The sequence below is a fragment of the Bombina bombina genome, chromosome 3 (genome assembly GCF_027579735.1).
Source record: "Bombina bombina isolate aBomBom1 chromosome 3, aBomBom1.pri, whole genome shotgun sequence".
NCBI lineage: Eukaryota > Metazoa > Chordata > Amphibia > Anura > Bombinatoridae > Bombina > Bombina bombina.
Genome location: NC_069501.1, coordinates 1,056,779,900 through 1,056,792,375, shown reverse-complemented (window position 1 = coordinate 1,056,792,375; position 12,476 = coordinate 1,056,779,900). Strand labels below are relative to the sequence as shown.

The 12,476-nt window shown below is 38.2% G+C and overlaps 1 protein-coding gene across 1 annotated transcript in view; it reads right to left on the bottom strand.

Annotated features, from left to right (window-relative positions):
• LOC128654401 (pleckstrin homology domain-containing family A member 3) overlaps positions 1-12,476 on the bottom strand; it is a 242,946-nt gene that overhangs the window by 82,823 nt on the left and 147,647 nt on the right. Inside the window, exon 4 of the mRNA XM_053708297.1 lies at positions 4,947-5,083. Within this exon, the coding sequence (XP_053564272.1) occupies positions 4,947-5,083 (137 nt within the window). The remainder of the gene's footprint in view (positions 1-4,946; positions 5,084-12,476) is intronic.

Genomic DNA, 12,476 nt, shown 5'->3' with positions numbered 1-12,476 from the left:
CTAGGCCCCAAATAAAGATTTATCACCCTTAGTAAAAAACGTTTCACATACTAAGTTATTAGAGCAATTAACATGAAAATTACCCTTTACTGCAAGCATGATGCCAGTCATTATTAAATCACTGCAATCAGGCTTACCTCAAATATATCAGGCACTGTCAGCATTTTCTAGGCTTCTTATTATCTCTCTAGAAAAAAATATACTGAACATACCTCAAGGCAGTTGATTCTGCAGGCCATTCTCCCAGCTGAAGTTTTCCCCATACTCTTCAGTTATGTGAGAACAGCAGTGGATCTTAGTTACAACCTGCTAAGATCATCAAATACCTCAGGCAAAACACTTCTTCTAATTTCTGCCTGAGGTAAAAAGCAGTACAACTCCGGTACCATTTAAAAATAACAAACTTTTGATTGAAGATAAACTACACTAAGTCACCACATCTCTCTATGCTACTTCCCTTGTCGAGAGCTGCACGAGAATGACTGTAGGTGGCAGTTAGGGGAGGAGCTATATAGACAGCTCTGCTGTGGGTGATCCTCTTGCAGCTTCCTGTTGGGAAGGAGACTATCCCACAAGTAATGGATGATCCGTGGACTGGATACACCTTACAAGAGAAAGAATCTTTAATAGTCTAAGAAGTGTGCGCAGAGCCTATATACCAAACTCCTAAAGATCCTAAGAGATCCCCTACAATTAGGATATAAAGTGAATAAAACCAAGAAGTGTACTTAGGTGCGCTTAGAAGCTAAAGGTAAAGAGTAGTAATATATTCTAAAGTGAATTAAGTTTAAGGACAAGTGTATTTATTAAACAGAATAAAACAGCAATAATAAAGCAATAGTTACTATGTATCTCAAATCGCAGCAATTGCAACAATGTAAACAATAAAATATCGGACGTCTCCGATTATGAATTAAAAATATATAAAAAATTATATAAAATAATGTATTGCCACCACTAAAAGTCAATAAACAGAACTTTTGGGAACAGATATGTGTAGAAATAGCTAGCAGTATTTTGTCCCAGGCAATTTAGACTTTTCCAGAGTCAGTCCCAGGCAGAATTAATTTTTTCTTTTTCAGACCACGGATAAGTGGATATTATGCACAATCCTTAGGCAGATGATATAGCACAGTACCTGGTTTGAAGAAGTGGTAATAAGTGCGGGACCGCAGCTCGACTTACTGGCTGTTTGACCTCCGTGTGTAATGCGCCTTACGCCGTTAGGTCACGTGTAGCAGATGTCATTAGCTGCTCCGGTCCGATTGGGTGATGTCACATTCAAACACTTCAGATGATAAGCTTGTCCGCTCTCAATGATGAAACAGTATCTGCTCTTAGTGCGATAGCACGCTGGATACTGAGGAATTCTTGAGAGTGTTTTGTGATGAGAAGCTTGGGCGGAACTTGACCCTGTCTTTAGTACTAGACAGTGCAAAAGTTAGCAGGTACAACACACCTAAAGCCTGTATCTAACGTCTGCAAAATTTGCACTGTCTAGTACTAAAGACAGGGTGAAGTTCCGCCCAACTTTCCAATTTACTTCTATCATCTAATTTGCTCCATTATCTTGGTATCCTTGGTTGAAAAGGATACATAGGTAGGCACAAAAGCTGGAAGTTATATGCTGATTGGTGGCTGCACATGTATTGGAGCTAGATGCCGATTGGTGGCTGCACATGTATGACTTGTCACTGGTTAACCAATGTGTTCAGCTAGCTACTAGCAGTGCATTGCTACACCTTCAATAAATGATACCAAGAGAATGAAGCAAACATGATAATAGAAGTAAATTGGAAAGTTTTTTAAAATATGTTCTATCTGAAACATGAAAGAAAAATTGTGGTTTTCAAGTCCATTTAAGGGAGATAAGATCAAGAGGGTTGAATATTTACCCCTCCATCCAGCACCCTTAAGCTCCCATCTGCAGCCCAGCACTTCTGGGAATCTAGTGCTGGTGACATCACCACGTCCATGCAGGGTCACTTGGCCACCTCTTAAGTGGGAGGGGCCTAGATTAGCTTCAAAAGGCAGTCCCCCACACCCCGGATGACAACATATTGACATTATCCGGAAAAAGAAAAATAGTATGGATGACAACCATATGTTGTCCTCTGCTCTAAATGGGTTAACACTTTGTTGCATCAATTGTTTTTAAATGGCCACGACCCCCAACACTTGTCTTATTTTTGTTAATGAAGAAACAAAGCTAGACACTAATTCTATTCACAAAACTTTGTTTTGCAGTATGCTATCTAATCACCTCTGCTGAAGCTATATGTAGATATGTAGCAGGCTTTGGTATGTGAAGTCTACAGAGTGCTTTTCCAAATCTCAGAATTAGAAAACCCCAGTTTATTTACAGGGAGTGCAGAATTATTAGGCAAGTTGTATTTTTGAGGATTAATTTTATTATTGAACAACAACCATGTTCTCAATGAACCCAAAAAACTCATTAATATCAAAGCTGAATATTTTTGGAAGTAGTTTTTAGTTTGTTTTTAGTTTTAGCTATTTTAGGGGGATATCTGTGTGTGCAGGTGACTATTACTGTGCATAATTATTAGGCAACTTAACAAAAAACAAATATATACCCATTTCAATTATTTATTTTTACCAGTGAAACCAATATAACATCTCAACATTCACAAATATACATTTCTGACATTGAAAAACAAAACAAAAACAAATCAGTGACCAATATAGCCACCTTTCTTTGCAAGGACACTCAAAAGCCTGCCATCCATGGATTCTGTCAGTGTTTTGATCTGTTCACCATCAACATTGTGTGCAGCAGCAACCACAGCCTCCCAGACACTGTTCAGAGAGGTGTACTGTTTTCCCTCCTTGTAAATCTCACATTTGATGATGGACCACAGGTTCTCAATGGGGTTCAGATCAGGTGAACAAGGAGGCCACGTCATTAGATTTTCTTCTTTTATACCCTTTCTTGCCAGCCACGTTGTGGAGTACAGGACGCGTGTGATGGAGCATTGTCCTGCATGAAAATCATGTTTTTCTTGAAGGATGCAGACTTCTTCCTGTACCACTGCTTGAAGAAGGTGTCTTCCAGAAACTGGCAGTAGGACTGGGAGTTGAGCTTGACTCCATCCTCAACCCGAAAAGGCCCCACAAGCTCATCTTTGATGATACCAGCCCAAACCAGTACTCCACCTCCACCTTGCTGGCGTCTGAGTCGGACTGGAGCTCTCTGCCGTTTACCAATCCAGCCACGGGCCCATCCATCTGGCCCATCAAGACTCACTCTCATTTCATCAGTCCATAAAACCTTAGAAAAATCAGTCTTGAGATATTTCTTGGCCCAGTCTTGACGTTTCAGCTTGTGTGTCTTGTTCAGTGGTGGTCGTCTTTCAGCCTTTCTTACCTTGGCCATGTCTCTGAGTATTGCACACCTTGTGCTTTTGGGCACTCCAGTGATGTTGCAGCTCTGAAATATGGCCAAACTGGTGGCAAGTGGCATCTTGGCAGCTGCACGCTTGACTTTTCTCGGTTCATGGGCAGTTATTTTGCGCCTTGGTTTTTCCACACGCTTCTTGCGACCCTGTTGACTATTTTGAATGAAACGCTTGATTGTTCGATGATCACGCTTCAGAAGCTTTGCAATTTTAAGAGTGCTGCATCCCTCTGCAAGATATCTCACTATTTTTGACTTTTCTGAGCCTGTCAAGTCCTTCTTTTGACCCATTTTGCCAAAGGAAAGGAAGTTGCCTAATAATTATGCACACCTGATATAGGGTGTTGATGTCATTAGACCACACCCCTTCTCATTACAGAGATGCACATCACCTAATATGCTTAATTGGTAGTAGGCTTTCGAGCCTATACAGCTTGGAGTAAGACAACATGCATAAAGAGGATGATGTGGTCAAAATACTCATTTGCCTAATAATTCTGCACTCCCTGTAGTTAAATTACAGGAAAGCAGGCAAAATAAATACATTTAGTAGTAATGTCCATTTAAATGCAAGATTAAACTTGTATAGCCAATTATGAAAGCATCCTATATAATAAAAGGCCAGGTATGTTTGTCTGATGCAGTCATGCGCAGTAGAGACTGCGCAAGACAAACATACCTGGCGCGAGACAAACATACCTGGCCTTAAAGTGATGGAAAATCCTAGCGTTTGTGAAATGCTAGGATTTACCATTGGAACAAATAAAGGGGACTTTCATTTATGAAGTGTAAACGTCACCTCTAAGCCAGATAACGTTCTGACGTGTGCTGCCTTAGCAGCTCAGTGCAGAGAACGCTGCAAACAAATAAAGGAGCTTTCAGAATGAAGTATTTTATACTTCATGAATGAAAGTCCCCTTTATTTATTTATTTATTCCTTCCAATGGTAAATCCTAGCGTTTCACAAACGCTAGGATTAACCATCACTTTAAGGAGAAACTGCAGTATTAAGGAGAATGTAGTAGCGAGCACTACATTCCCCACAATACCCTGAGCCGGCCCGTGTACACAGGCTTTAACACTAGTGTATCTATAGTTTGCTTATAATAAAGATATATGAAACACAACATTTTTCTTTCAGGATTAAGACATTGCATATAATTTTTAACAACTTTCTAATTTACTTCTATTACCAAAATCACTTAATTCTCTTTTGTTGAACGGGCAGCAATGCGCTATTGGAAGCTAGCTGAACACAGAGTGAACCAATGACAACATATGAGCTAGCAAACAGTAGTACATTTCTGCTCCTGAGTGTACCTAAAAATGCTTTTCAACAAAGGATACAAAGACAATTAATTAAATTAATTAATAACACAAGCAAATTGGAGAGTTGTTTAAAATTGCATTTTCTATCTGAAAATCCTAGTTTTGAATTTACTGTCCTTATAAGCATTACTCTTTTTTTAGTAATTTGGATTTCCATACACAACAGAAAATGTTTCAGCAAAGCTCCAGAGTTTTTATTTACCTCTTTGTCTGGAGAGGCCCCAGTTTCATCTGGATGAACAGCTCCTTGTACCTCTACCACTTGTTGCATAAGAAGATCACAGAATATTCGTAGCTCAGATAATTTCCGGACCATAGTTTCTCCATCAGATGCAGCTTCTAGTATATTTAAATAAAAAATAATCTGCTTAAATAATAAAAGTGCCACATACAAACAATGCTTCACTGAAATGCTGCTCTACCCACTTATAATAAAAAGGTTAACTGAACAAATATCTCAATTTGCTTCCTGCATACAGGTAGCTGACTGACGTTGGAATATATATATCCCCGCCCAAATATAGAGAAAATATATTACAAAGTACAAAATATTTGGAAAATGTTTCTAGTTTTTTTGTTTTGTTTGTTTTTTAAAAACATGGATATCATTTGGATTTGACAAACCCTCAAACCTGTCAGATCTTTTAAGTCCTTTTCTAAGTGCAACAGAAATAACCCTTAGCAAGTATTTATGCATTCTTAGTGCAACGTGAATAACTACTTCGAATAAAGCAGGAACAGGTGTTGTTCTGTGAAATAGGCAGTGGTGCATTATTAGTGCAACTGAATGTGTGTCTCCTACTCAGTACCATGAATGTCTCTGCAATTGCATCACATTCACTCCATTCCTGGTGCCATTTTCCTGTATTCTCACTCCCCTGCCATTGGATGAAGCTCTCCCACTTTCACTAACAATTTTCCCTCCCTTCAGCATACTGCATTCAGGCAGATATCCTGTAAAGCTACACCCACCATACACAGATATTGGGGTCCTTTCCAATCTCTTAGAAGAGCTCTACAAAGTGCTTTGCCTGGCTTTTCACTGTATTTTCCAGATTGAAGATTATCGTTCATTAAAATGAAGGGAAAAAAATGCAGTGAAAACTATAAATCACATCATCTTCTCATTAAAAGGAAGGTGCATGAGCTCAGATGGATACGTTTTTTTTTCTTTCTTTAATATTTTTTTATTGAAGAATAAGCTTACAAAAACAGTGATACCACCATAAACATACAGGACAAATGTGGTAAGGATCAAACATATTAGTGGTATATAAAAGGTCATACACTACATATTGCAATGTACTCACGCCCCTGGATGGATACGTTTGTGTGCAATGGAATAGGAATGCCCCTATAAATGGTGTAAAAGTGATCCTTAGGGAACATTATTTGCTATTAATTTGCCACAGTATAATTCTTGAAAGTAAGCAGCATCATTATACCCTTTAGTAGTAAGAAGTTATCCTGCAAATAAACTGTGCAGTTATCTCAACAGAAAATGTTGTCAGCAGTTTTCTTTTTTTCAAATTCTTTTTATTAGGAATCCAAAAATGCAATACAGTTTTCAATGAAATTACAGAATCTTTTCTTTAAATATTAAAAACAAACATTCTGGTTTCACAGATTGGATTCCTTTCTTAACATTTTCCAAAAAGAAAAATAAATAAACTTTTACAATTAAAAAAACAATTGTCTCCGTGCCTCATTTATTTCTATAAGACAGTGCGATAAACCATCTGTTCTACTGTGTCTCATAAGTTTTATATTGCTCCTATATATGTAAATGTGTTTGTTTTTTTTGTTTTGTTTTTTTAAATTAAACTAGAAAACGGATATAACTTGCTCAAGTCGTTTTATATAGTCAAAAGCGAACAGGAATTCTACAGTGTAGTCATATATGAAAAAGTGCAAGTGTAAGATTGCTAGGTAGGTTCCTCAGGTATTGTTCCCATATTGTCTGAGATTCAATAAATGGGTCTCTATTTTCTAATTTGTAAGTACTGTATTCCTCTAGCTCGAGTAAGTTTGTCACTTTTAAACTCCACATCTTAAGGGTAGGGACTCCTTTTGATTTCCAGTTCCTTGCTATAAGAACTCTCACACTGTTAATAATAATTTTTAAAGAGGGGTTTGTAAAGTTTCCTGGGAAGCTTAATGGATTTGTTTAACAGCCAAACCTGTGGGTCAAAGGGAAGAGTAACTTCGATTTCCATAATTATCTCTCTCCAGTACTGATTAATTTGGAAACACCACTACCACATATGACCCATACCACTACCTACATGTCCGCATCTCCAACAACAGTTGCTAGTTTTAGGATATAGTCTATGTATACGCTTTGGTGTTAAGTAACAGCAGTGCAGTAATTTATAGTTTATCTCTAGTATAGATGATGATGATGTGGAGGAGGATTTTGTATTTAGAAAAATATTTGTAACGGTCTGGGGGGGGGGGGGGGGGTGATGGTTATACCCAGTTTTCCCCATGTTTCGAGATAGTGCGGTATATTACCCCAAGGGACTTGAGTATAAAGTTTATGTATATGGGACAAGGTGTGTTTAAGAGGTGGGGTGGATGTGAATAGCCTCTTTATCGTTTAGATTACGAGTTTTGCGTTGAGCGGCTCGGTGCTAACTTGCAAGTTATTTCCACCGCTCACCTCCCTATAGCGCTGCTATTACAGGTTTTTGTAAACCAGGCGTTGGCAGGCAATATTGCAGCGTTGAGCAAAATTGAGCTCCATACCGCACTCAAATACCAGCGCTGCTTTGAGCTGGTTTTACGTACTTGTGCACGATTTCCCCATAGACATCAATGGGGAGAGCCGGCTAAAAAAAGTCTAACACCTGCAATAAAGGAGCGTAAAGCTCCGTAACGCAGCCCCATTGATTCCTATAAGGAAACAAAATTTATGTTTACACCTAACACCCTAACATAAACCCCGGGTCTAAATACCCCTAATCTGCCGCCACCTACATTACACTTATTAACCCATAATCTGCCACCCCCGACACCGCCGCCACCTACCTACACTTATTAACCCCTAATCTGCTGCCCCTAACATCGCCGCCACCTACATTACACTTATTAACCCCTAATCTGCCGCCCCCAACATCGCCACCACTATACTAAAGTTATTAACCCCTAAACCTAACCCTAAGTCCAACCCCAACCCCCACTAACTTTAATATAATTAAAATAAATTTAAATAAAAATTACTATCATTAACTAAATAATTCCTATTTAAAACTAAATACTTACCTGTAAAATAAACCCTAAGCTAGCTACAATATAACTAATAGTTACATTGTAGCTATCTTAGGTTTTATTTTTATTTTACAGGTAAGTTTGTATTTATTTTAACTAGGTAGACTAGTTAGTAAATAGTTATTTACTATTTACTAGCTACCTAGTTAAAATAAATACAAATTTACCTGTAAAATAAAACCTAACCTGAGTTACACTAACACCTAACCTTACACTACAAATAAATAAATTACATTAAATACAATTAACTAAATTACAAAAAAACAAACACTAAATTACACCAAATAAAAAAGAAATGATCAAATATTTAAACTAATTACACCTAATCGAATAGCCCTATCAAAATAAAAAAGCCCCCCCAAAATAAAAAAAATAATATAAAATATTAAAAAATAATAATAAATAAAATAAACTACCAATGGCCTTTAAAAGATCCTTTTGCGGGGCATTGCCCCAAAGAAATCAGCTCTTTTACCTGTAAAAAAATAATACAAACAACCCCCCAACAGTAAAACTCACCACCCACACAACCAAACCCCCCCAAATAAAATCCTATCTAAAAAAACCTAGGCTCCCCATTGCCCTGAAAATGGCATTTGTATGGGCATTGCCCTTAAAAGGGCATTTAGCTCTTTTTCTGCCCAAACCCTAAGCTAAAAATAAAACCCACCCAATAAACCCTTAAAAAAACCTAACACTAACCCCCGAAGATCCACTTACAGTTTTTGAAGACCGGACATTCATCCTCAACAAAGCTGGGAGAAGTCTTCATCCAAGCGGCAAGAAGTCCTCAACTAAGCCGGGAGAAGTCTTCATCCAAGAAGCAAGAAGTCGTCCTCCAGGCAGGCAGAAGTCTTCATCCAGACGGGATCTTCTATCTTCATCCTTCAGACGTGGAGTGGCTCCATCTTCAAGACATCCGGCGCGGAACATCCTCTTCATACGGCCCCAGCCGTACACTGAAGGTTCCCTTTAAGGGACGTCATCCAAGATGGCATTCCTTGAATTCTAATTGGCCGATAGAATTCTATCAGCCAATCGGAATTAAAGGTGAAAACATTCTATTTGATCAGCCAATAGGATTGAAGCTCAATCCTATTGGCTGATTGGATCAGCCAAAAGGATTGAAGCTCAATCCTATTGGCTGATTGCATCAGCCAATAGGATTGAAGCTCAATCCTATGATGCTCCGCGACGGATGTCTTGAAGATGGAGCCGCTCCGCGTCGGAAGGATGAAGATAGGACATGCCGTCTGGATGAAGACTTCTGCCCGTCTGGAGGACCACTTCTTGCCGCTTGGATGAAGACTTTTCCCGGCTTCGTTGAGGATGGATGTCCGGTCTTCAAAAACTGTAAATGGATCTTCGGGGGTTAGTGTTTATTGGGTGGATTTTATTTTTAGCTTAGGGTTTGGGCAGAAAAAGAGCTAAATGCCCTTTTAAGGGCAATGTCCATACAAATGCCCTTTTCAGGGCAATGAGGGAAGTTTAGTTTTTTTTAGATAGGATTTTATTTGGGGGGTTTGGTTGTGTGGATGGTGGATTTCACTGTTAGGGGGTTGTTTGTATTATTTTTTTTACAGGTAAAAGAGTTGATTTCTTTGGGGCAATGCCCCGCAAAAGGCCCTTTTTAAGGGCCATTGGTAGTTTATTGTAGGCTAGGGTTCTTTTTATTTTTTGGGGGGGCTTTTTATTTTGATAGGGCTATTAGATTAGGTGTAATTAGTTTAAATATTTGATCATTTATTTTTTATTTTGTGTAATTTAGCGTTTTGTTTTTTTTGTAATTTAGTGAATTGTATTTAATTAATGTAATTTATTTAATTGTAGTATAAGGTTAGGTGTTAGTGTAAGACAGGTTAGGTTTTATTTTACAGGTAAATTTGTATTTATTTTAACTAGGTAGCTCGTAAATAGTTAATAACTATTTACTAATTAATCTACCTAGGTAAAATAAATACAAACTTACCTGTGAAATAAGGTAGCTACAATGTAACTATTAGTTATATTGTAGCTAGCTTAGGTTTTATGTTACAGGTATTTAGTTTTAAATAGGAATTATTTAGTTAATGATAATAATTTTTATTTAGATTTATTTTAAATTATATTAAAGTTAGTGGGTGTTAGGGTTAGAGTTAGACTTAGGGTTAGGTTTAGGGGTGAATAACTTTAGTATAGAGGCGGCGATGTTAGGGACAGCAGATTAGGGGTTAATAACAGTAATGTAGGTTGTGGCAATGTTAGGGACAGAAGATAAGGGGTTAATAATATTTAACTAGTGTTTACGATGCAGGAGTGCGGCGGTTTAGGGGTTATGTTTATTAAAGTGGCGGCGATGTCCGGAGCGGCAGATTAGGGGTTAATAATTTTATTTTAGTGTTTTCAATGTGGGAGTGCCTCGGTTTAGGGGTTAATGGGTAGTTTATGGGTGTTAGTGTACTTTTTAGCACTTTAGTTATGAGTTGTAGGTTACGGCTTTGTAGCATAAAAGCCATAACTACTGATTTTCAGTTTACAATATGGATCTTGACGGTATAGGCTGTACCGCTCACTTTTTGGCGGACAGGCAAACTCGTAATACCGGCGCTATGGAAGTCCCATTGAAAAAGGACTTTTTGAAAGCTGCGGTAGTTACGTTGCGTTATGGCCAAAAAAGTGTGCGGTACAGCTATACCTACAAAACTCTTAATACCAGCGGTAGTGAAAAAGAGCCATAACGCTGCTTTTTCACTCATACCGCAAAACTCGTAATCTAGCCGTATGTTAGTTAGAGGGCGAGTCAAGTTAAGAGTGTGTTTATGAGTTGTGATATAATGTTGAACTCTCCTATATGAGAACCAATTTTATGCTGAAGAAATGTTTTGTTCTTTCAATTGTTCTTGTGAGGAAATCTGATCATTATTTACGATTTGGTATCTACAGGGGAATTCGTTAAGTCATTAGTTGAAAATTCATCATTATAGATAATGGAGGTTAGGGGGCCAGGTCTGGATGATAAAAGCTGATTTGTTCTATTAGCTGCTTCCCAAGTTTGTAGAGTTTCTACGGTTATAGGATTGGTTAGCAACCTGGTTATACGTTTGGGATTTGGATGCAAACATATAGATCTTAAGTTTATTTCTGGGTTCAGGTTTCTTTCCAGAGCTACCCAGCGTTTTTGTTGGAAATGTAGTCTCCAGTCAAGGATTTGTTGTGGAAATATAGACTGTCGATAAGATTCTACATTTGGAACCCCTAATCCACCCAAATGTTTAGGGAGCGACATAATATGTTTGTTTATTCTGCGAGGTTTTCTGTTCCAAATGAAAGAACTAAATATGTGTTGTATTTGTGGTACGTAGATGGAAGGTATAGGGATGGGTAGGGTTTGTAGAATATATGAGTATGGGAAACACATTCATTTTAATAGTATTTATTCTGGCTAACCATGATAGTTTCTTAGAGGTCCATGAAGAAAGGTCTCGGTATTAATGCTGTTTTAATTGGAATATAGTTTAATTTGTATACCGATTCCTGGTTATCAGCTAGAAAAATGCCCAGGTACTTCAATGATCCCTTACACCATCTGAACGGCCAGCAATTTTTAATTCATTACTCTAATTGCAGTGAGAGTGAGATTCCCATTCCCAGCTTCTGACCTATTAGGAACAAAAAAAACAAAAATTTATGCTTACCTGATAAATTTATTTCTCTTGTGGTGTATCCAGTCCACAGGTTCATCTATTACTTGTGGAATATTCTCCTTCCCAACAGGAAGCTGCAAGAGGACACCCACAGCAGAGCTGTCTATATAGCTCCTCCCCTAACTGCCACCCCCAGACATTCAACCGAAGACAAGCAAGAGAAAGGAGAAACTATAGGGTGCAGTGGTGACTGTAGTTTAAAAATAAACACCTGCTTTAAAATGACAGGGTGGGCCGTGGACTCGATACACCACAAGAGAAATACATTTATTAGTTAAGCATAAATTTTGTTTTCTCTTGTAAAGGTGTATCCAGTCCACGGGTTCATCCATTACTTGTTTGATACCAATACCAAAGCTTTAGGACACGGATGAAGGGAGGGACAAGGCAGGCCCTTAAACGGAAGGCACCACTGCCTGTAAGACCTTTCTCCCAAAAATAGCCTCCGAAGAAGCAAAAGTATCGAATTTGTAGAATTTAGAAAAAGTATGAAGCGAAGACCAAGTCACCGCCTTACAAATCTGTTCAACAGAGGCCTCATTTTTAAAAGCCCATGTGGAAGCTACCGCTCTAGTGGAATGAGCTGTAATTCTTTCAGGAGGCTGCTGGCCAGCAGTCTCATAAGCTAAGCATATTATACTTCTTAGCCAAAAAGAAAGAGAAGTTGCCGAAGCCTTTTGGCCTCTCCTCTGTCCAGAGTAGACAACAAACAAAGCAGATGTTTGACGAAAATCCTTCGTAGCTTGTAAATAAAACTTTAAAGCACGAACCACATCAAG